The sequence below is a fragment of the Lagopus muta genome, chromosome 29 (genome assembly GCF_023343835.1).
Source record: "Lagopus muta isolate bLagMut1 chromosome 29, bLagMut1 primary, whole genome shotgun sequence".
Lineage (NCBI taxonomy): Eukaryota > Metazoa > Chordata > Aves > Galliformes > Phasianidae > Lagopus > Lagopus muta.
The window spans coordinates 1,656,377-1,676,895 of NC_064461.1; the positions used below are offsets into that span (position 1 = coordinate 1,656,377).

The 20,519-nt window shown below is 64.2% G+C and overlaps 3 protein-coding genes across 6 annotated transcripts; all 3 read left to right on the forward strand.

The window, feature by feature from the left end:
* The first annotated feature begins 334 nt into the window (after positions 1-334).
* On the forward strand, positions 335-4,725 carry TAGLN2 (transgelin 2). Its single transcript, XM_048929392.1, has 5 exons — positions 335-475; positions 3,267-3,448; positions 3,988-4,162; positions 4,245-4,347; positions 4,445-4,725. The coding sequence occupies exons 2-5, from the start codon at positions 3,269-3,271 to the stop codon at positions 4,584-4,586; spliced, it is 600 nt and encodes a 199-aa protein (XP_048785349.1). The 5' UTR covers positions 335-475; positions 3,267-3,268; the 3' UTR covers positions 4,587-4,725.
* Positions 4,726-5,679: 954 nt separating this feature from the next.
* CFAP45 (cilia and flagella associated protein 45) lies at positions 5,680-15,659 on the forward strand. 4 transcript variants are annotated; one of them, XM_048929260.1, is made up of 12 exons: positions 5,680-5,847; positions 7,306-7,424; positions 8,675-8,816; positions 9,500-9,664; positions 9,867-10,045; positions 10,309-10,438; positions 10,664-10,810; positions 10,886-10,999; positions 11,716-11,909; positions 12,539-12,763; positions 12,876-13,062; positions 15,574-15,659. In XM_048929260.1, the coding sequence occupies exons 1-11, from the start codon at positions 5,695-5,697 to the stop codon at positions 12,985-12,987; spliced, it is 1,680 nt and encodes a 559-aa protein (XP_048785217.1). In that variant the 5' UTR covers positions 5,680-5,694; the 3' UTR covers positions 12,988-13,062; positions 15,574-15,659. The 4 variants fall into 4 exon arrangements, with proteins under 4 accessions (XP_048785217.1, XP_048785215.1, XP_048785216.1 ...); XM_048929261.1 differs by lacking the exon at positions 5,680-5,847 and adding an exon at positions 7,781-8,038 and having other exon boundaries at positions 7,317-7,424; XM_048929258.1 differs by lacking the exon at positions 5,680-5,847 and having other exon boundaries at positions 7,069-7,424.
* On the forward strand, positions 14,972-20,305 carry VSIG8 (V-set and immunoglobulin domain containing 8). Its single transcript, XM_048928910.1, has 7 exons — positions 14,972-15,099; positions 15,521-15,749; positions 16,360-16,561; positions 17,187-17,351; positions 18,477-18,599; positions 18,673-18,811; positions 19,747-20,305. The coding sequence occupies exons 1-7, from the start codon at positions 14,972-14,974 to the stop codon at positions 19,913-19,915; spliced, it is 1,155 nt and encodes a 384-aa protein (XP_048784867.1). The 3' UTR covers positions 19,916-20,305.
* Positions 20,306-20,519: the final 214 nt, after the last annotated feature.

Below are 20,519 nucleotides of genomic sequence, written 5' to 3' on the forward strand. Positions count from 1 at the left end.
TTACCCCCCCAGCCCCCCTTATCGCCCCTATCCCCACCACTGCCCCCATTGCATCCCCTCCATCCTCATCACGGGCCACCACCCCCCCCCCCCCCGTCTCCCCGTCTCCCCTTCTCCCTTCCAGCCGCTCCATTGTCACCTCGGCCACCCCCCAAACCCCCCCAGTCACTCTATTGCCACCTCGGCCACCCCAGCCCCCCCCCCCCCCCCCATTGGCACCCCCGTCCCATCACGGCCGCTTTATCGCAACCATCGCCCATCGCACCCCCACGTCTTATCGTTCCCCCCCCCCTTCCAAGTGCCCCCCCCGTCCCATCGGGGCGGTGCGGTTCTCCCCAGTCCCAGCGGTTCGGGTCCGCCCCGGGGTCGGGCGGTGCCGTTGCCGCCCCTCCGCGGTGACATCAGCCGTGAAAAGGGCGCGGGCGGCGGCATCCGCCACTGCGGGACCGCACCGGGACCGGGATCGGAACCGCAGGTACCGAACGGGGCGGGGGGCGCCGGCCGGGGGGTGGGAGGGGGGTGGGGACCGGGAGAGATGGGGGTGGGCACGAAGGAGGGGTTTGTGTGTATGGGGAGGGGGAGGGAAGGGGGGGGGGGGGGGAACCGGGATGGGGTCTCCGGTTCGGGGTCTTCGGTTCGTTCAGCCTCCGTTGTTCCGATCCATAACGGCGGTTCCGAGCTGCCCCGGAGCCGCTGCGGGGTAACGGCACCGCGCCCGGGAACGGCAACGGGAGCGGAGCTGGGTGCGGCTTCCGGCCCCGCAGCCCCGGGGGGGGGGGGAGGTGGAAGGGGGGGGGGGGGAGAGGCTGTAGGAGCGCTGCTGACCCCCCCCCCCGGTGTCCCGGGGTCCCCCATCGCCCATCCGAGGCTCCCCGTCACCGGGATCCCACCGCGTCCCGTTGTCCCACCCCCCATGGGCACCGCGTGCGCTCCTTGCGCACCACCCGGGGGTCTCCTCCCCATTTGGGTCCTTCTCCCCTCCCCTCGTGGTGGCTCTGTGCGCTCAGGGTCGGCTCGCGCCCCCTCCTCATTGCCCCCCTCCTTTCCGACCCCTCCTCATTGCCCCCCCTGCAGTGTCTGTGTCCTCTGGGACCCCCCCCCCCCCCCCCCACCCCCCCCACCCCTCTCTGCCCCCCAGCATGGCGATTCCTCACCGATTTTGGGCACCACCGGACCCAAAGGGTGACAATGGGGTGGCAGTGGGGGTCTGCAATGACCCCCTTCCCCCCCTCCTCCCCACTCCAGACAGCTTCGTTCCCCACCCATTGGCTCCGGGTCCTGGGGGGCACCTTAACACCCCCCTGTGACGGCACTGGGAGCCCCGGTGGGACTTTGGGTGCCTTTGGTGGCATTGGGTGATTTCCAGCTTGGAGTGTTTTCAAGGTTTTGGGGCACCCTGGTGACGTCGGGGTGACCTCGAGGTTGGGGGCACCTCAGTGGCATTGGGGTACCTTGGTGGACCCGGGGTGTCCCAGTGATATTGGGGTGACCCTGATGGCATTAAGGTGGTGTTGGGGGGTGACCTGAAGGTGCTGGGATGCCCACGGTGGCACTGGGGGGCCTTAATGGTGTCGGGGTGACCCTGGTGGTGTTGGGACGCCTTGGTGACATTGGGGTGACCTCAAAGCATGGGGTTAACCTCAAGGTTGGGGTGACCCCAAGGTATCGGGGTACTTTGTTGGCATTGGGGTGAGCCGGTGATGTGGGGTGACCTCAAGGTGTTGGGTTGATCCCAGCAAAGTTGGGATGCCCAAGTGACACTGGGTGGCGTTGGGGTGACCTCAAGGTTGGGGTACCTGGGTGACATTGGGGTCCCCCCACATCTGGGGGCGTGCAGTGGGGCCCAGGCTCAGCCCAGCCATGAGTTCCCCCCCCCAGGAGGACCTTTGGGGGCAGCAATGCAGAACACAGAACCCCAAATGCCACCCAATGGCTGTAGGGTGTCGGGAGCACCCCGATATGAGCAGCATTGGGATGCTGTCACCCAGCCTTGGGGACCCCCGGGCTCCGCACCCCATAGCGCCCTGTAGGATGGGAGCCAGGCGCCATTCCTGGGGCGTGTGGGGCTGCTGGGGTTTGCGGTGTGGGGCTCCCAGGGCAGCTCCCGGATCTGGCTTTGATCCCATACAAACGGGTGCAGTTTTGCAAACATTCAATGAGCAGCTGCCAAAAAACCCGAGCCAACACAATGGGGGAACCCAGCTGGGGTTTGGGGCGGGTGGTTTGGGGTTGGGGTCAGGGGGTTTGGTTGAGGGTTGAGGGTTGGGATTTAGGGTTGGTGGTTCGGTTCAGGGCTGGGGTTTAGGATTGGGTTTTTGGGGTTTGAGTTGGTGGTTGAGGTTTAAGTTTGAGGCGTTTGGGGCTCGGGATGGAGTTTAAGGTTGGGTGGGTATGGAGTGGTGCTGCCATGGGGTGGCAATGTGGGGGGACCCCAGGGGGACCTTTGGATGGGGCTGGTGGTTGGGGTTTGGGGTTGGGGTTGGGTGGGCACTGGGGGGGGTGCCACTATTGGCACCTTTGGGGACCTTTGGATGGGGTTGGTGGTTGGGGTTTAGGGTTGGGTGGGCACAGGGGGGGTGCCACCATTGGCATGGCATTGTAGGGGGACCCCAAGGGGACCTTTGGATGGGGTTGGTGGTTGGGATTTGGGGTTGGGGTTGGGTGGGCACAGGGGGGTGCCATCACTGGCACCTTTAGGGACCTTGGATGGGGCTGGTGGTGGGGGTTTAGGATGAGGTTTAGGATTGAGGTGGGCATGGGGGGGGTGCCACCATTGGTATGGCAATGTAGGGGGGACCCCAAGGGGACCTTTGGATGGGGCTGGTGGTTGGGGTTTGGGGTTGGGGTTGGGTGGGCACTGGGGGGGGGGTGCCACTATTGGCACCTTTAGGGACCTTTTGGATGGGGCTGGTGGTGGGGGTTTAGGGTTGGGTGGGCACAGGGGGGGTGCCACCATTGGCATGGCAATGTAGGGGGGCCCCCAAGGGGACCTTTGGATGGGGCTGGTGTTTGGGGTTTGGGGTTTAGGGTTGGGTGGGCACACGGTGCGGTGCCACCATTGGGATGGTAAAGCGTGGGGACTCCAAGGAGGGGCCGTGCGCCCCAATGCTGTCACCACGGCACCAGGCAGGAAGCAGGGAGCGCCTGGCACAGGCGATAAGGTCCAAACAGACAGACAGACAGACAGACATCCCGGGGGAAGGGCAGCACCAGGAGGTGTCACTGCGTCCCCAAGGGAGGATGGGTGACACACAGCGTCCCCGCAGGCATGGCCAACAGGGGACCATCGTATGGGCTGAGCCGGGAGGTGCAGCAGAAGATCGACCGTCAGTACGACCCCGAGCTGGAGCAGCTGTTGGTGCGCTGGATGGTGGGGCAGTGCGGAGACGACATCCCCCAGCCCACACCTGGGCGCGATGGGTTCCAGCAGTGGCTCAAGGACGGCACCGTGAGTCCTCCATGGTGGCGACTGGGGGGGCGAAGGGGTCGTGGTGGCACCCTCGCTTTGCGGTGATGGGGGTCCAGGGGGGTCGTGGCGTCCCCTTGGTTGATGTTGGGGTGGTCGCTGTGTTCCCTGCCCTGAGGTTGGGGGTGCCGTGGTTTTGGGGTGGTTTTGTGAGCCCTTATCCCTTATTGGGGTCACCGTGGTGCCGTTGCCTTGGGGAGGTCGTGGTGTCCCCTCAGCTGATGTTGGGGTCACCGTGGTGCCACCGTATTGAGGTCGTTTTGGTGTCCCCTCACCAAACATCGGGGTCAGCGTGGTGCCATCATGTCGGTGTCCCCTCACCTCATATTGGGCTTATTGTGGTGCTACCAGAGGGGGGAGGTTATGGTGCCTCATATTGGGGTGGTCCTGGTGTCCCCTTCTCTGACATGGGGGTCATCACGGTGCCGTTGTTTTGGGATGCTCCTGGTGTCCCCTCACTCGATGTTGGGCTCATCATGGTGCCACCACGACCCCGTTTTTGTCACTGCTGATGCCACCAGGTCCTGTGCCGCCTCATCAACAGCCTCTATCCTCGGGGCCAAGCGCCGGTGGCCAAAATCCAGGCATCCTCCATGGCCTTCAAGCAGATGGAGCAGATCTCCCAGTTCCTGCAGGCAGCTGAGCGTTACGGCATCGCCGCCACCGACATCTTCCAGACGGTGGATCTGTGGGAAGGTGAGGGTTGGGGACGAGGGGGTGACACCCAGATGTCCCCAAAGGGTGACACAGGGGGTGACACCGCGTTGGCACCACGCAGGGAAGAACATGGCGTGCGTGCAGAGGACGCTGATGAACCTGGGCAGCTTGGCGGTGGCCAAAGGCGATGGGCTCTTCGTGGGAGACCCCAACTGGTTCCCTAAGTAGGTGATGGGGGGAACCTGGGGGGGGGGGGGGGGGGGGGTCACAGAGGGGTGGGGGGTGATGGATGGGGGTTGATTCCCATGGTGGTGGCCGTAGGAAATCGCAGGAGAACCGCCGCGTCTTCTCGGAGGATAAACTGAAGGAGGGGCAGAGCGTCATCGGGCTGCAGATGGGCACCAACCGCGGCGCCTCGCAGGCGGGCATGACCGGGTATGGGATGCCCAGACAGATCCTCTGAACGGCCCCCAAAACCCCCCCCACCCCGACCCCAAAGCTTCCATGGGGCTGGGGGGGGTCCCCAAAGCGCATCGCTCTTCCCCATGGACCCCCCTATGGACCACCCCATGGACCCCCTATGGACCACCCCATGGGCCCCCCCATGGACCCCCCTATGGACCCCCCCATGGACCAACCGGGGCTGTGCCCACCCGCCAGGACCAAAATCTGTGGTTTTTTTTTATAATAATTATTTTGTCTCCGCATCCCGACCCCCCCCCCCCTCCCTCTCATCCCAACACCGCTGTGCCTTGGGGGGGGGCCGTGCTGGGGAGAGCCCCCCCCCCCCCCCCTCAGTGGCTCTTGCCCCAATAAATGGCCCCTTCTTGTTTATAAGGAGTGAAAGTGGTTGGGGGGCTGGGGAGGGGGGGTAGGGGTTGGGGTTGGGTGGGCTGGGGGCTGTCCCCACAGGCATGGGGCCCAATGGCTCTTGGGGTACATAAGAGGCAATGGGGGGGTTCAGGTGTGGGGGGGGGCCTGGTGGTAATGAGGGGAATGGGGGAGGAACCCCCCCCCATCTCCACCCCAAGGACCCCAATCAGAGGGGAGCAGCCCTGAGCTTCGAATGTGGTGGTGGGTGAGCACGTGGGGGGCGGGGCTAGGAGGAAGGGGGCGGGGCTAGGAGGAAGGGGGCGGGGCTTGCAGTGCAGGTGAGGCCATGCTGAGCCCCACGTGGATGGGGGAGGTGGGGACACGCGTGGAGGGGACACGTGGGGACACGCGTGGGGAATGGGACGCTCAGATACGGGGACACGACTGGGAACACAGAGAGAGGGTGATGGGAGGGCGCAAATGGGGACAAACGGGAAAGGGACACGAATGGGGCCCAGGCGTGGAGACGCGTCTGGGAACGCGCGGGGAGGGGGGCGGGATGGGGACGTGATGGGGACGGGATGGGGACAGCCGGAGCCACGCGTGGAAGTGACGCCGCTGGAGCCACGCGGGCGCAGCCGGGGCCGAACACCCCCCAGCGACCATCGAGTCGGCTCCGAGCTGCCTAGAGCGGCCCCTCCGCGCCGGCCCCGCCCCCCGCGCGTCTCGTTGCCATGAGAACGCGCGCTGCCGTTGCTATGGAGACGGAGCGGCGGAGCGGGATGGCGAGCGCCGCCCGCGGCCTGCAGGGCCTCAACGGGACCCCCGCCAACCCCCCCGGCTCTATGCAGCCCTCCAGCCGCTTACGGAGACGGGCACGGAGCACCGAGGTGGATGAGAGCCTGTTTGGGGTAAGGGGGGGGGGTGGGGCTTCTCCCACCTACTTGGGCCTGGAAACCCCCCCAGGCCTCGACCCCAAACAATGGGCCTGAGACCCCCCCCCTCCTCTGCCCTCCACCCGTGGGCCTGGGACTTTCCCCCTGCTCCCCAGGCCTGGGCCAACCGCTTCATTGTGGGCCGGAGGGGCTGAACACCCCCTCAACACTTTGGGCTTTGCTGTAGGGAAGGCCTGTGTTTGTTTTGTTTCCTTTGGGGGGGGAGGGGGCACACAGCCACCAAGCCCAGCAGTGTTTGCCCCCAACCTGCGCCCTATGGCCCCATAGCACACCTTTATGGCACCCAACGCCCTTCAGCTCCAAGGCTGCAGCTCTGGGTGCCGCCCCGTGTCCCCAGTTCCACCCCACTGGGATCCCTATGGAGGTTCTGTCCCCCCCCCCCCCAAAAAAAAGGGCTGTGGGGCCGTCAGCACTGCAAGCCGGACCTCCTGCCAAAAAACAGCAGCAAGAAATCGCTCTTTTCAAGGAGAGGAAGGAAAGACGACGTCAGAACGGCTGCCTCAGCTCTGGGCTCCATCCCCAGCAGCTGCTCCGTGCAGTTGTCACAGCCTGACAACATTCCTACAATCATTAATTGGGTTCTTGGAGGCGGATCCCGTCCCGTTCTCCAGGCTCTGAGGCTGGCGGTGCTGAAGGCAGCCGTTATCTGCTGGCTGCGCAGCCCAGCCCTGTCATTAAACACGCAGCTGATAACGGTGATGGATGAGAAATGAACCCTGAGGGCACCGAACTGCCCGGCCCGGCCCATGGGGTTGTGCCCCACTGCGGGGGTGTGGGGTTGGGCACAGGGCTGCTTCTGGACCCACAGATTTTAGGAGGAAATTCAGAGAGTTCCTCACAGAGCTGTGGGCGCCCCAGCCTTGGAGCTGGAGGCCGTGGAGGGGCTGTGGGCGACCTGAGCTGATGGGAAGCACGCAGCCCATGGCAAGGGGGGGATTTGGGGTCCCTCCCAACCCAGCTGTATCGGGATCCCACGGCTCTGTGATATTTGGGGTCCCTTCCGCCCCAGCCGCGCTGCGATCCCGTGGCTCTGGGATCTTTAGGGTCCCTTTTAACCCAGCTGTGGCCTCACATCCCTCCCCGAGGAGGCGGTGGAACAAACAGCCCCACCTCCAAGCGCACGGAATTGGGGGGGGGGTTTGGGGATCCGCCCCATAGAGAGCATGGCTTCGCTAGATGGCGATGTCACCTCGAGCGCGGGGACCTCGGCGGCGCTGCTGCGCCGGGAGAAGCGGGAGGAGGCGGAGCGGGACCCGCTGTGGGGTTTTCCTGAGATCTGGGGGCACTTTGGGGGGATTTCAGCCCCTTCCCCCCCCCTCTGTTTTACTGCTGCGGTCTCACGGCGCCGCGTCGGGGTTTTTGCATCGGTTCCCCCCAGCTTTGGGATCCCCGCTTTGGGGTTTTTCCTTACAGTCTCACGGCCCCATTGTGCTCCTACGGGATGCGCGCAGCTCTCCAAAATCAGCGCCCGGCGCTCAGCACCGCCCCGAAACCATCCGACTGCTCGGCAACGGCCTCATCCGCAGCCTCGTGTGAGTCGCGCCCCCCCAAAGCCCCCAAACGCCCTCACAGACCCCACAAACCCCCCTCAGCCCCTCCTCAAACAACCCCCCGTCCCCCCCCCCAGGTGCCAAACACCCCCAGGCAGCAGCGATTCCCCCCTCCCTGGGCGCGCGGCTGTTTGTCCACGAGGTCGAGCAGTCGGAACCCGGCTCTAATTACATCCCCTCATTAAAAACCCGCAGGGGTTTTGTGCCATTATCCCGGGCGAACCCCACGGAGCCTCATTTTGACCTTCCCCCACCCCCCCCCTTTCTTTTATCCCCCCCTCGCTTCACCTCTCCCTGCTTCCACCCCACAAGGACGCACCGCAGCCCTTTGGTTTCAGGCTGGGCTGAGGCTGCCGCGCTCGGAGCCGCAGGTTTTGGGCCCGCTGCCCACGTTTCCCCCCACGTGGCTCCACCTGGAAGCGTTTGGGTTCCTTTTCCATTCCTAAAAATCGGGGTGCAGGTTGGGCACCCAAACACAGACAGCTCAGGGCTGCGGTCGCTGCGTCACACCGTTGATTAGGGCCGTCGGTGCCACTGCCCATTCTTTAAAGCGTCCTGGAATCCGATGCTGTGATGCTGGGCCACTTATTATGCAGGTATCTGTCCCAAGGGTGGATGAAAAGGTGACACATAATGACAGTGACTGCATCCTTAGTCCCCAGAGCCTTCAAAGCGCCCCGTGAGTTTGGTTAATGCACCGCACGCGTCGCCGTGCTGCGGCTGAGCAACGCTGCCACTAATTAAAACTCCTCACAACTCACCTGGAAATAAATAAAAAACAAAACGCAACCAAACCCAGCCCTGTGTCATTACCCACATTTTTGACACGTGGGGAAATGGGGGCACTGAGGTGGTTTCCTCCGAGGCTGAGTCACCGTGGGGCAGAGCTGCGTCCTCCCCCCACACCGAACTCATTCCATCCAGCAGTGCTGCAGCCCTGGATCTCTGGGCTTGAAGCTCAGGGGGGGGGCGCAGCTCGGCTCACTTCCATCCCCCCCAGTGGCAGCCGTGGGGTGGCTCGGCCCCAAGCTCTTTGGGTGCTGCGTGTGGGGTTCTGTGGGTTCCCCCCGTCGCCCAGCTGCCGTCCCTCTCTGCTCAGGACAGGGACGTCACAGCGCTGAGGTGGCACCGCAGTGCCATCAGCACAACAGAAGGGTTTGGGGGTGAGCTGGGAGGGGGGCGAAGGACCCCCAGCAGCACTGACTGCTCTGCTGTGCGCCCTCCTCTCGCAGTGTCCCCTCAGAGAATCCGACCCCGGCCCTCATCATCGGCCTGCAGGACTTCCAGCGCATCCAGGAGTCGTCCCGAGTGCAGAGCAAGGAGCAGCGTGCAGCTGAGCTGGCAGCCCTGAAAGCACAGAGGGAGGCAGAGCTCGTAGGCACCCCCCCTGCCCACCCTTCATGCCGTGGGGGCACCCATAGGGTGGGACCAGCACCCTGCAACCCCCCGGATTGCGGTGCCCACCTTCAAACCCTGCATCTCTCCGACCCTCTGAGCCCAGGAGGGGCTGTGGGGGGTCCCAAAGTTTGCAGTGCTGCGTGGGCTGCACCCCACATCTCCCCAGTGCACCTCTGTGGGGCGTCTCCTTTAGGAAGGAGAGGGGTTTTGGCCCGGGGGGTGCGGGGTGGGAGCCCAGGGGTTATGCAGGGTGGTGGCCCAAGGGTGAAGGATGGTGGTGCAGGGTTCAGGATGAGAGCATGGGGTACAAGGGATGCAGGATGGTGGCCCAGAAGGTGGAGGGTGGTGAACCAGGGGTCAGGATGGTGGCCCAGGGTATGGGATGGTGGCTCAGGGTTCAGTCTGGTGGCCCAGCAGCGCAGGTTGGTGGCCCAGCAGCGCAGGTTGGTGGCCCAGGATGATGGATGGTGGCCCAGGGTATGGGATGGTGGCTCAGGGTTCAGTCTGGTGGCCCAGCAGCGCAGGTTGGTGGCCCAGGATGGTGGATGGTGGCCCAGCAGTGCAGGTTGGTGGCCCAGGATGATGGATGGTGGCCCAGGATGATGGATGGTGGCCCAGGGCTGCAGGTCGGTGGCTCAGCTCTCCCCCTGTCCCCTTAGGAGGCCATGAACGAGCGGAAGGCAGCAGCAAAGCGACAAAGCCTCCTGCAGCAGAGCAAGCAGAGCGAGCTGGAGGAGGAGGCGAAGGAACGCGCCCAGCACCTCCTGCAGCGGGCGAACAGGATGCGCATGGAGCAGGAGGATGAGATCAAGGAGTTCAGTGAGGTGAGGCCAGGGGGTCCCGTCCTCCTCCCCAGCGTCGCAGAACGAAAGGGGAGAGGTGGCACGAGGTGCCCCGGGCCCCACAGGGCGCTGAGGATGAGCTGTGAGCGCTGCCTGCTGCTGCTCAGTCGTCTTCTCCTTCCCTTTTGCACCTCCTGCTCTCTGTCCCCATCCGCCGAGCCCTGGACGCCCCTTGTCCCCACAGCTGCTCCTGGGTGTGAAGTGCCACATGATCCGCGACACGCAGATCCTGGAGAAGCAGCAGATAGCCAGAGAGCTGGAGGAGGAGGAGAAACGCCTGGCCAGGATGATGGAGGTGGAGAGGCAGAAGGCCGACGAGATGCAGGAGGAGCTGGAAGGCAGGAGGAAGCGGGAGCTGATGCAGTGAGCGGCTTTTTGGAGAGACGGGATTGAGGGGCAGATAAAGGATTTATGGACACAGCTGGGGGGCCGTGGGCAGCGGCTCTGCGTCCAGAGGGGGGTGGTGATGAACGGAGCCCCCCGGGGGTCTGTCTGGATCCAAAGCTCTTCTGATCAGTGACACGGAGGGGCTGAGCTCCGACCCAGCCGTGCTGAGATCCCGCGGTTCCGTGGTCTTGGAGGTCCCTCCTGACCCAAGCATTCCGTGATCCTGTGGTTCTTCCCAGAGGCAGACAGGAGCTGGTGAAGCAGATCGAGAAGAACGCGGAGGAGCGGGCGCTGAGAGCTGAGCAGAAGGACCAGGAGAGCCAGGAAATGCTTCGGTACCTGGAACAGCTGAAGGTGGAGGAGCAGAAGGTGAGCTGGGCAGGAACCAGGGGGCTGCTGGGGAGCAGTGATGATGATGATGGTGATGATGATGAGGGCAGATTTTCACCTCTTGGAGGTGTGACCTGGTGCTGGGGGGGGGTCGGCCTCGGTGCAGAACGGAGGCTGTGGTCTCTTGGGGAGGCTGAGCCTTCTTCCAAAGTGGCTCTGAGCCCCCATGGAAGAGCACTGCAGAGCCTCTGCTCTGTGCTTCAGGAGTTGGAGCAGAGGAAGGAGCAGCAGAAGAAAATCCAGGCTGAGATTAAACGCATCAACGACGAGAGCCAGAGGTGCAAGGAGGAGCAGCTGCAGAAGGAGAAGATGGAGGATGAGCGGGTGCTCGAGTACCAGAGGCAGAAAATGGTACTGAGCTGAGCACAGCAGCACAGGGGGGGCGATGGGGTGCAGGGAGCTGCCACCAAACTCTGTCCCACGTAGGAACGGGAGGCAGAGCTGGAAGCTGAGCAGGAAAGAATCCGTCGGGAGAAGGAGAAGGAGGTGGCACGGCTCAGGGCCATGCAGGAGAAGGCCCTCGACCAGCAGGCAGAGCGGGTGGGTGAGCTCCTGCAGCTGGGAAAGCAAACGGGATCCTGGGCTCCATCAGCAGAGGGGGGGCAGCAGGGCCAGGGAGGCGATCGTCCCTCTGTGCTCTGCTCTCTGAGGCCCCGTCTGCAGCACTGCGTCCAGGGCTGGGGGTTCCCAGACGAGACAGGGAGCTGTGGGAGAGGAGCCAGAGGAGCCGCAGGGCTGAGCAGGGGCTGCAGCAGCTCCCTGCAAAGCCAGGCTGAGGGAGCTGGGCTCGTTCAGCATGGAGAAGAGGAGCTGGGGCTGAGCTGAGTGCAGCCTGCAGCGCCTGCAGGGAGCCTGCAGCCAGGAGGGGAGGCAGCTCTTGGGCAGGGGAGATGAGAGCAGGGAACGGCTGGAAGCGGAGGGAGGGCAGCTGGAGGCTGGGGCTCAGGGAAGTTGTGTGCTGGGAGAGCGGTGAGGGGCTGAACAGCTGCCCAGAGAGGCTGCGATGCCCCGTCCATCCCTGGAGGGGTTGGAGGCCAGGCTGGATGGGGCCCTGGGCAGCCTGGGCTGCTGTGAGACGTGGGCAGGTTGGCGGCTTTGCAGGCGCTGTGGGGTCGCAGCTTTGGGACCCTTGAGCTCCCTCCCAACCCAGGCCGTGCTGTGAGGGCTGGCGGATCCACCATCGTGCAGCAAGGAGCACGGCCATGAAAACCATCCCTGCCAGCCTCACCGCCATCCCCTTCTGTCCCCGTGGGCAGGACGCACTGAGGGCCAAACGCAGCCAGGAAGCGGCCGAGCGGGAGTGGAGGAGGAAGGAGAAGGAGGCGGCGCGCAGGAAGGCTGAGATGGAGGAGCAGCTGCGGCAGGGCCGGAGGCAGCAGATCGCAGAGAAGGAGCAGCGCATGGCTGTGCAGGTGATGAGGGACCGGCGCGACTTCGAACGCATCCTGCGGTGAGGTGGGGTCTGCGCTGAGCGCGGTGCGACGGCCGGGGAGGGGAGGGGGTCACCGTGCACGGAGGTGCTGAGAAAGGAGGTGCTGTGGGTGTGGGTTGGCGTTGGGTTCAGGGGAGTCTTGGGGGTCAAAGATGAGCCTTGTGGTTGTGAGCAATGGGGACGGGTTGGGGTCGGCCTTGGGGGTCCCGGGGCTCTTCTGCAGCCTTGGTGGTTCTGTGAGTGGGAGAGGTGGGGAGAAGTTGGGCTTGAGGGTCTTGGAGGCCTTCGACCTGTGGCTCTGTGATTCTCTTTAGGCTCGTGCTTTAGTGGGAATGGTGGGGATGGGGGGGGGTTGGCCTTGGGGGCCTTAAAGGTCTTCTCCAGCCTTCGTGGTTCCCCGTTTCTGCGATCATTTTGGCACACAGTGGGGTTGGGTCAACGTGGCGACCTGGGAGGATGGGTTGGCGGTGGAAGATCTTGGAGGCCTTTTTCCAATCCTGACAGCTCCACAATTCTGCCATTCCAACATCAGGGAGGGGGGGAGGACGATTTCAATGGACCTTTCTCCCATTACGCGGCACCACGAGCGGCGAGGGCGGGCTGACGGTTGGATCCGATGACCTCGGAGGTCTTCTCCCCCCTCTCAGGGCCCAGCAGAAGCAGATTGAGAAGGAAAAGGCAGAGGAGGCTCGCAGGGCGGCCCTGCAGTCGGCCCACGCCGATGCCATCCGGCGTCAGATGAGGGAGCAGCAGCAGCTGAGGGCCCAGGAGCGCATGGCCGCCTTTGAGGAGAGCCGGAGGCTGCAGGAGGCGGCTGAGCAGCGCAGCCAGCGCATCGCCCAGCTCAAGCAGCAGAAGATCCAGGAGCTCAGGTGACCTTCAGCCCCATCCCGGCTCCCTGCTGGGTGTCTCCTCCAAACACAACCCGCTCCAAGGCCGCGTGCTCAGCCTGGCATCAGGATCTGATGGTTTTTGTCTCTGCAGAGCCGCTGGCATCCCGGAGAAGTACTGTGCCCAGGTGGAGCGGTGGGCGCGCAGTGGGGCTCAGCCCCACACGGGGCAGAAGGCAGCAGCTCGGGAGTTTCGGCTCGCTTAAGCAGAGCTGCCTCCAAACAGAGATGTTCATGGAGCAGACAGCGTCTCCTGTCCTTCTCTTGCTTCCCACCTCCAGGTCAGGGTTAGGGGTTGGGGTTGGGGTTGGGGTTGAGGTTATGGTTAGGAGCAGGGTTGGGTTGGGGTTATGGTTAGGGCTGGGGTTGAGGTTATGGTTAAGGTTGGGTCGGAGTAGGGTTAGGGTTAGAATTGGGGTCAGGGTTGGGGTCGGGGTGGGACAGGGGTTGGCACTAGCATTAGGAACAGCCCCCTGCCCATCTCCCTGCTTGCTGGGGACAGCAGCATCCCCTGCCCTGTTCCTGAGGGCTCTGGTTCGTCCCCATGACCCAGCCGGAACCCAACCCGCTGCTGTCGCTGCCCTGCTGCCAAACCCGCCCTGTGAGCAGCGCCGTGTCACCTCCAGGCCCTGTGGCCTTGTGAAGGGACAAAGCAAAGCGTCCACAGAGTGATGCAAACCTCGGAACGACAGGAAAAAAAAAAACAAACCCACAACAAACCGCAGCAGGACAGGGAATGGCAGCTTCAGAGGGCTGGGATCCCGTAGGAGTGGCTCTGATTAATTCTCCGAGCAGCTGAAAATAAGGAGAGCCTGGAAAGGCGAGACTGCCTGGGGCAGGGAGACGGCGTGGGGTGGGCAGGGGGGGGAATCCCACCTCCTCCCGCATCCCCACACGGCTGCTTTCCCTCTGGGTGTCCCCGAATGGCAGAGAAGCCGGGCGCTGTGAGTCTGCATGGCTGCTTTGGTCCCCCCCGGTTCTGTGGGGCCCTCAGCATCCCTCATGGTCACCTCCATCCCTGTCAGCTCCACGTCCTGCACGGCTCCCATGAATCGAGAGCACGGTGCCGTGCCCCCCATCCTGCACGAGGGGTGCAGAGCCACCAAACCACGGCTGCACCCCGCTGGGCTTCGTCCCCTCCGCGCCGCCCCGGGGGCCCCAAATCACAGACGCTGCCCAACACGTGCCTGTGTTCCCAGCAAGGGTTAAAGGACGGCGATGAGCTCAGAGTGGGGCCGGTAAATGGAGCAGCTGTGGCCCCAGGGAGCGTTTGGGGCCTGCAGGGAGGTGCTGCCCATCCGGATCGGGCGGTGGGGTGGAAAACACCGAGCTGCGCCGCGGGGCACCGCGCACTGACCGGAGCTGCCCTTGTGCCACGGCCTCCATGGGGCACTGGGGCGGCTGTGGGGCGATGCTGCTGGGGGTCCAGGGAGTCGAGCGGCCCCCCGTGTGGCCTTTATCACCTGCAAGGCGTCCCCATCCCCGAGCTGCCCCTGCTCGCTGCCTGGCATCGCTGTCCCCAGCCCTTCCGTCCTGCTGTGCCGCCCCTGTCCCCATCACCCGCTGCTGGAGCTTTCCTGTCCCCAATCCATCCATGGTGGCCGCAGGTTCCACCTCCATCCCCACCTCCCCTGACCCACAGCTGCCACCACGTCCCCCGATGTCACCCAGGTGGGCTCAGCGTCCCCTCGAGGTGCCAGCATCCCTGTGCCCCACGCTGAGGAGGCAGGACCAGAGGAGGGATTTTTAGGGGATTAAGCCCAGGCTCCAACCACACCTTTCAGCTCCTACAGTCGTGTCCCTGCCCCACACCAAAACCCTTTTGGGGCTGCGTGGGGCAGCGCCGCCATCTCAGAGCCTTCCCATGGATCCCGGATCCTTCCCCACCGACCCCGCTGCTGCTGCTTAACACGGGGTCAGCCCCCCCCAAATGGGGTCCGCAGCCCCAAATCCCCACCCCGCTGTTGGGAACGGGGCCCACGGAGCAGCGCCCCCATATTTCAGCCCCCAGCCCCACTCCAATGGGACGCAACCCCACATGGCGCAGCAGCTCCTAATTACCGGGTAGGGAGTGGAGCAGGGCGGCTTCGCTCACGCACAGCTCGGAGCCACTCAGTCATCCCAAAGGCATCCGCCCCACAGGGAGGAGCGCCCGGACCCAGCATGTAAAAGGGCTGCTGGTGTCGGGCGATGCTTCGTCGCCTCGCAGCCTTCATCCACCTGCACTCCTCCTCCTCCTCCTCCTCCTCCGCGCCGGCACCGCAGCGCGATGGCACGGCACGGCGCCGGGCAGCTCCTGCTGCTGGGGCTCATGCCAGGTAGGTGGCCCCGATGTCACCGAGGACGGATGGAGGGGACGCTGCCCCCTGGGCACCCATGGGACGGGCTGCCATCCGGCACCGAGCGCGGTGACCCCAGCGGAGCGACAGCGATGGGCGCTGCAAGGCGCTGCGATGTTTGTGGATGGGAGCCACGAGCCAGGGGTTGGGTGACGGGGAGATGGGGGGCAGGGAGCTGTGGGGTGATGGGGTGGGGGGGGGTGTAAGGTCAGGGGGCTGTGGGTCATAGGGTTGGGATGGGGTGAGTATAGGGTCAGGGTGCTGTGGGCTATGGGGTTGGGATGGGGTGGGTTATGGGGTCAGGGTGCTGTGGGTTATAGGGTTGGGATGGGGTGGGGTTGGTTATGGGGTCAGGGGGCTGTGGGTCATAGGGTTGGGATGGGGGGGGTTATGGGGTCAGGGTGCTGTGGGGCACAGGGTCAGGGTGCTCACATGTTGCCCCCTCTCCCCCAGCTCTCCTCCTGGCTGTGAGGATCAACAGCAAAGGCCGTGAGGTGCTGTACTTGGCCAAGGGAGACTCAGTGAAGCTGGGCTGTCCCTACGTCCTCGAGCCCGAGGACAACGGTCCCCAGGGTGTGGGAATTGAGTGGATCCAGATCACACCTGAGAGAACCGGCCCCGAAAATGTGGTGAGTGTGGGGCACCCGGTGTGGGGTCACTGAGATGGCTCCATCCTGTGGGGTGGAGGGGGGGATGGAGAAAGGATGGGGAGGGATGGAGGAGGGATGGGTCAGGAGGGATGGGATGGATGGGATGGGATGGGATGGGATGGGATGGGATGGGATGGGATGGGATGGGATGGGATGGGATGGGATGGGATGGGGTGGGGTGGGATGGGAGGGAAGGGTGGAGGGAAGGAGGGAGGGAGGGAGGGAGGGAGGGTGGAGAGGTGAAGGGATGAGATGGGGTGAGTTGGGATGGGATGGAATGGATAAGATGAGATGGATAAGATGGGATGGGATGGGATGGGATGGGATGGGATGGGATGGGATGGGATGGGATGGGATGGGATGGGATGGGATGGGATGGGATGGGATGGGATGGGATGGGATGGATGAGATAGCATGGGACGCTGTGGGATAGGATGGGACAAGGAAGGATGGCCAAAGCAAGATGGAGGAGCAGATGTGGGGCAGGACAAAGTGATGAGGAGAGATGGAGCAGGAGGGATGCAGGAAGGACGCAGGGACACCCGGGGATGCAGCGGCCCCTTCTCACCCCCCGTTCCACCCCATCCAGTTCCTTTCCTACCACGACCACCACGTCAACTACGGCAGCGGTTCGGGGCTGCAGGACCGCGTGGCCTTCGTGCAGAACGACCCTGGGCAGCACGACGCCTCCATCCGCCTGGCAGACCTGCAGGTCTCCGACACCGGCACCTACCAGTGCCGCGTCAAGAAGAACACGGTGGCCGTGCACGAGGTCATCGTCACCGTGCAAGGTGAGACCCCCGACCCCCTGCTGGTTGGTGCCGCCGTGTGGTGGCAACACTGACATCCCTCCCTGCCTCAATGTCCCTGGTGGTGGCCACAGAGGTGGTGGTGGCCCTGGGGTTGGCCATGGTGGTGGTGGTGGTCCTGGGGGTGGCCGTGTCCCTCTGTGGTGGTGGCATTGTCCCAGCTGCTGGCCGTGTCCACGATGGGAGCGGTGGCACTGATGGTGTCGATGTCCTGAGTGGTGGCGGTGGCTCTAGAGGTGACGGTGGCCCTGCTGGTGATGGTGGCCCCAAAGGAGACCTTGACTGTGGTGGTGTCAATGTCCCTGGTGGTGACCACGACCCTGGTGCTGGTGTCTGTGACCCTGGCGGTGACAATGCCCGCAGTCGGTGTCCCTGCTGGTCGGGACAGCGATCCCTAATGGTGGCGGTGGCCCCGGTGGTGGTGGCAGCGCCCCGTGCGGTGGCCGCAACCTCGGTGGTGACCCTGTCCCTGCTGGTGATGGTGGCGCAGGTGATGACGATGCCCCCGCTAATGACCGCGTCCCCTGTGATGACCGCATCCCCGGTGGCGCCAATGGCCCCGGTGGTGCCCGCACCCCTGGTGGTGACGCTGCCCCTCGCCCCGCAGAGAAGCCGGCCGCCCCGCAGTGCTGGACCGAAGGAGATCAGGTGCAGGGCGGCAGCATTTTGCTGCGCTGCTACAGCCGCGGAGGGGCCGCGCCGCTGGCCTACCAGTGGGCCAAGCTGGCAGATGGGTACGGAGGAGGACGGCTGCCCCAAGGAACCATCCAAGGTGGGCGCTGGGGGCTCCCGGGGGGTGGCAGGGGGCTGGGGGGTGGCAGGGGGTGAGAGGCTCTTGTTGTGTGCAGCTGTGACCACATTCGCCCCCAGCCGCGCTCGTCTGGTGGGCTCAGCCCTGTGTCTGTGTGTCTGTGGGTGTCCAGCAGTGCCCCCATCCACACGTCCCTGTGTCTGTGTGTCCCCATGTCCGTGTGTCCCCATGTCTGTGTGTCCCTGTGTCCATGTGCACCACGGGTGTGGATGGAGGTGATGCGGACACTCTCGTGCTCTGCCCATGTCTGCGCTCACATCCGTGCTCCTGTCTGTGTGCTCCCAAATCCACCAGCAGTGTCCTCACACGCCCACATCCGTGTGTCCCCGTGTCTGTGTGTCCCCATGTCTGTGTGTCCCCATGTCCCCGCATCCTGTGTCTCCATGTTCCCAAGCACCCCATGTCCCCCTACCCCCGTGCCCCCTTTTCCCTGCTCCCAGGTCCCCCTGTACGTCCCCACATCCTGTGTTCCATATCCCCCCCCTCTGTGTCCCCATGTCCCCATATCCCTGCACTCCATGTCCCCATGTCCATCCCCTTGCATGTCCCCATGTCCCCACACCCCTATCCCTGTGTCCCCATGTTCCATATCCCCTCACTCCATGTCCCCCTGCATCCCATATCCCCATGTATGTCCCCATATCCCCATGTTTGTCCCCATGTGTGTCCCCACACCCCTGTATCCCCATGTCCCCCTCTATGTCCCCATGTCCCCATGTAAATCCCCACATCTGTCCCCATACCCCCATATCTCCACATTTGTCCCCATGCGTGTCCCCATGCCCCCATATCCCCATGTATATCCCTATATCCTCATGTTTGTCCCCATGTGTGTCCCCACACCCGTGTACCCCCATGTCTGCATGTATGACCTCATGTCCCCGCGTCTGTCCCCATGTGTGTCCCCACACCCCCATACCCCCATATCCCCATGTTTGTCCCCATGTGTGTCCCCATGCGTGTCCCCACACCCCCATACCCCCATATCCCCATGCTTGTCCCCCTGTGTGTCCCCACACCCCCGCCCCCCCACGCCCCCCTCTCTGTCCCCCTGTCCCCACACTCACTCCATCCCCCTCCCTTCAGGCCGTGCTCCCGGTGACCTCCTGATCCGCAGCCTTTCGGAGGCTCACTCTGGTGTCTACCAATGCCGGGTCACCAACCGCGTGGGCTACGCCACGTGCCAGATCAGCCTCAGCCCCGCACAGAGTGAGTGCCGCCGGGGGGCTCCGGGGGTCCCTGTGGGGCGACGGTGACGGTGACGAGCTGTTTGTCCCTGCAGGAAGCGGCCGCCAGGCGGGAGTCATCGTGGGCTCCGTCCTGGGCTCCTTGCTGCTGCTCAGCCTCCTGGGGCTGCTGATCGGGGCCCTGATGTGCCGCTACCGCAGGAAGGAGTGCCAGCGGAGCTGCAGCGAGTGCAGGTGAGGGGCGGGGGGACGAGGGTGGGGGTGGATGTGGGGCTCTGTGGGGTCTGTGGGGTCTGTGGGGTGGGCACCGGTGGGCACTGAGCCCATGGGCGGCACCGGGTGCCACTGGGGAGCAATGGGTGCCACCACTGTATGCATGGCCACCACGCGTCACCTCTGGGGGCCACCCAGAATGGGTGCTGCTGGGGGGGGTGGGTGCCAATGGGTGCTGCTGGGGGGGCCACCAAGCGCTGATGAGGAGTGATGGGGGACGATGGGAGCCACCAAGCGCTCATGGCACTGATGGCTGCCACCAAGGGGACCCAACCAAGAGCTGATGGCACCGATAGGAGCCACTGAGTCCTAATGGCACTGATGGGTGCCACCAATGGGACCCAACTGAGATCTGATGGCAGCAATGGATGCCACCAGGTGGGTCCAACCAAGAGCCGATGGCACTCATAGATGCCACCAAGAGCTGATGGCACCAATAGGAGCCACCAAGTCCTAATGGCACTGATAGGTGCCACCAGTGGGACCCAGCTAAGAGCTGATGGCACTGATAGGAGCCACTGAGTTCTCATGGCACCGATGGCTGCCACCAATGGGACCCAACTAAGATCTGGTGGCAGCAATGGGTGCCACCAGGTGGGTCCAGCCAAGAGCTGATGGCCCCAATGGGAGCCACCAAGTCCTAATGGCACTGATGGGTGCCACCAGTGGGACCCAACCAAGAGCTGATGGCACCAATAGGAGCCACCAAGTTCTCATGGCACCAATGGCTGCCACCGATGGGATGCGACCAAGAGCCGACGGCATCCTTTGGTGCCACCGAGGGGCTCCAACCGAGCTCCGATGGCCCCGATGGGAGCCACCAAACACCTCTGGGCAGCCCTGGGTTCTGACGTCTGCCCCTGGGGGGGCTCTCTGTGCCTCCCCCCTCCCCTCAGGAGCAGCACGGGCGGCACCATGACCCGCACCTGCAACGTCTGCGCCCACCCCTATTCGCCCCACGGCATCAGCTACATGCAGTGCCAACACGGCGACGGCGACGAGCGCGCGGCCGCGCTGCTCTGCAACGAAGGCATCCGGCACCAGGTCGCCTGCCCCGCTCTGTAACCCCGCCTCGATTCCCTTTCCGGGCTCCCGGCCCCGACTCCATGGATTCTCCGTGGCAAAACCGAAGCCAAGAATTCGCCTCTTCCCCGCCTCCACGTCGACGCGTCGCTGGGTTCCCCACAAGCTTTGGGGGTTGAATGATTCGCGTTATGATTTTGCTTTTTGGCCGTTTTTTGTATCGTATTTCCACGCTGTTGCAGCGCTATTTATTTCTTGTGTCCCGCCCCCAATCCGTCCCACTGCCCGGTGCCCCCCCACGATTGGCCGCAGCGATTTGGTGTTTGTTGGAAACGCCGTCGGCACCGGGAGCAGCAGCTGGGAATGGCAAAAAAGAGAGAGAAATAAAGGAAAGAAATCAGGAAAAAGGAAATAAACCCAAAGTGAACGAAGCGCTGCCCCACCGCGTGGTCCCAAAAAGGGGAAGGGGGGGGGGGGGGGGTGGCATTTGTTTAACGGCGATCGTGATTGATGAGCCCAGCTTTGACCCCAGTGATGGCACTGACCCCGATCGTCACACAGCCATCCAACCCGGCTCCGATCCTGACCCCATGCTGAACTCCTAACTCGGCACGACGACCCCACAGCCCGAATTGTTCCGATCCCA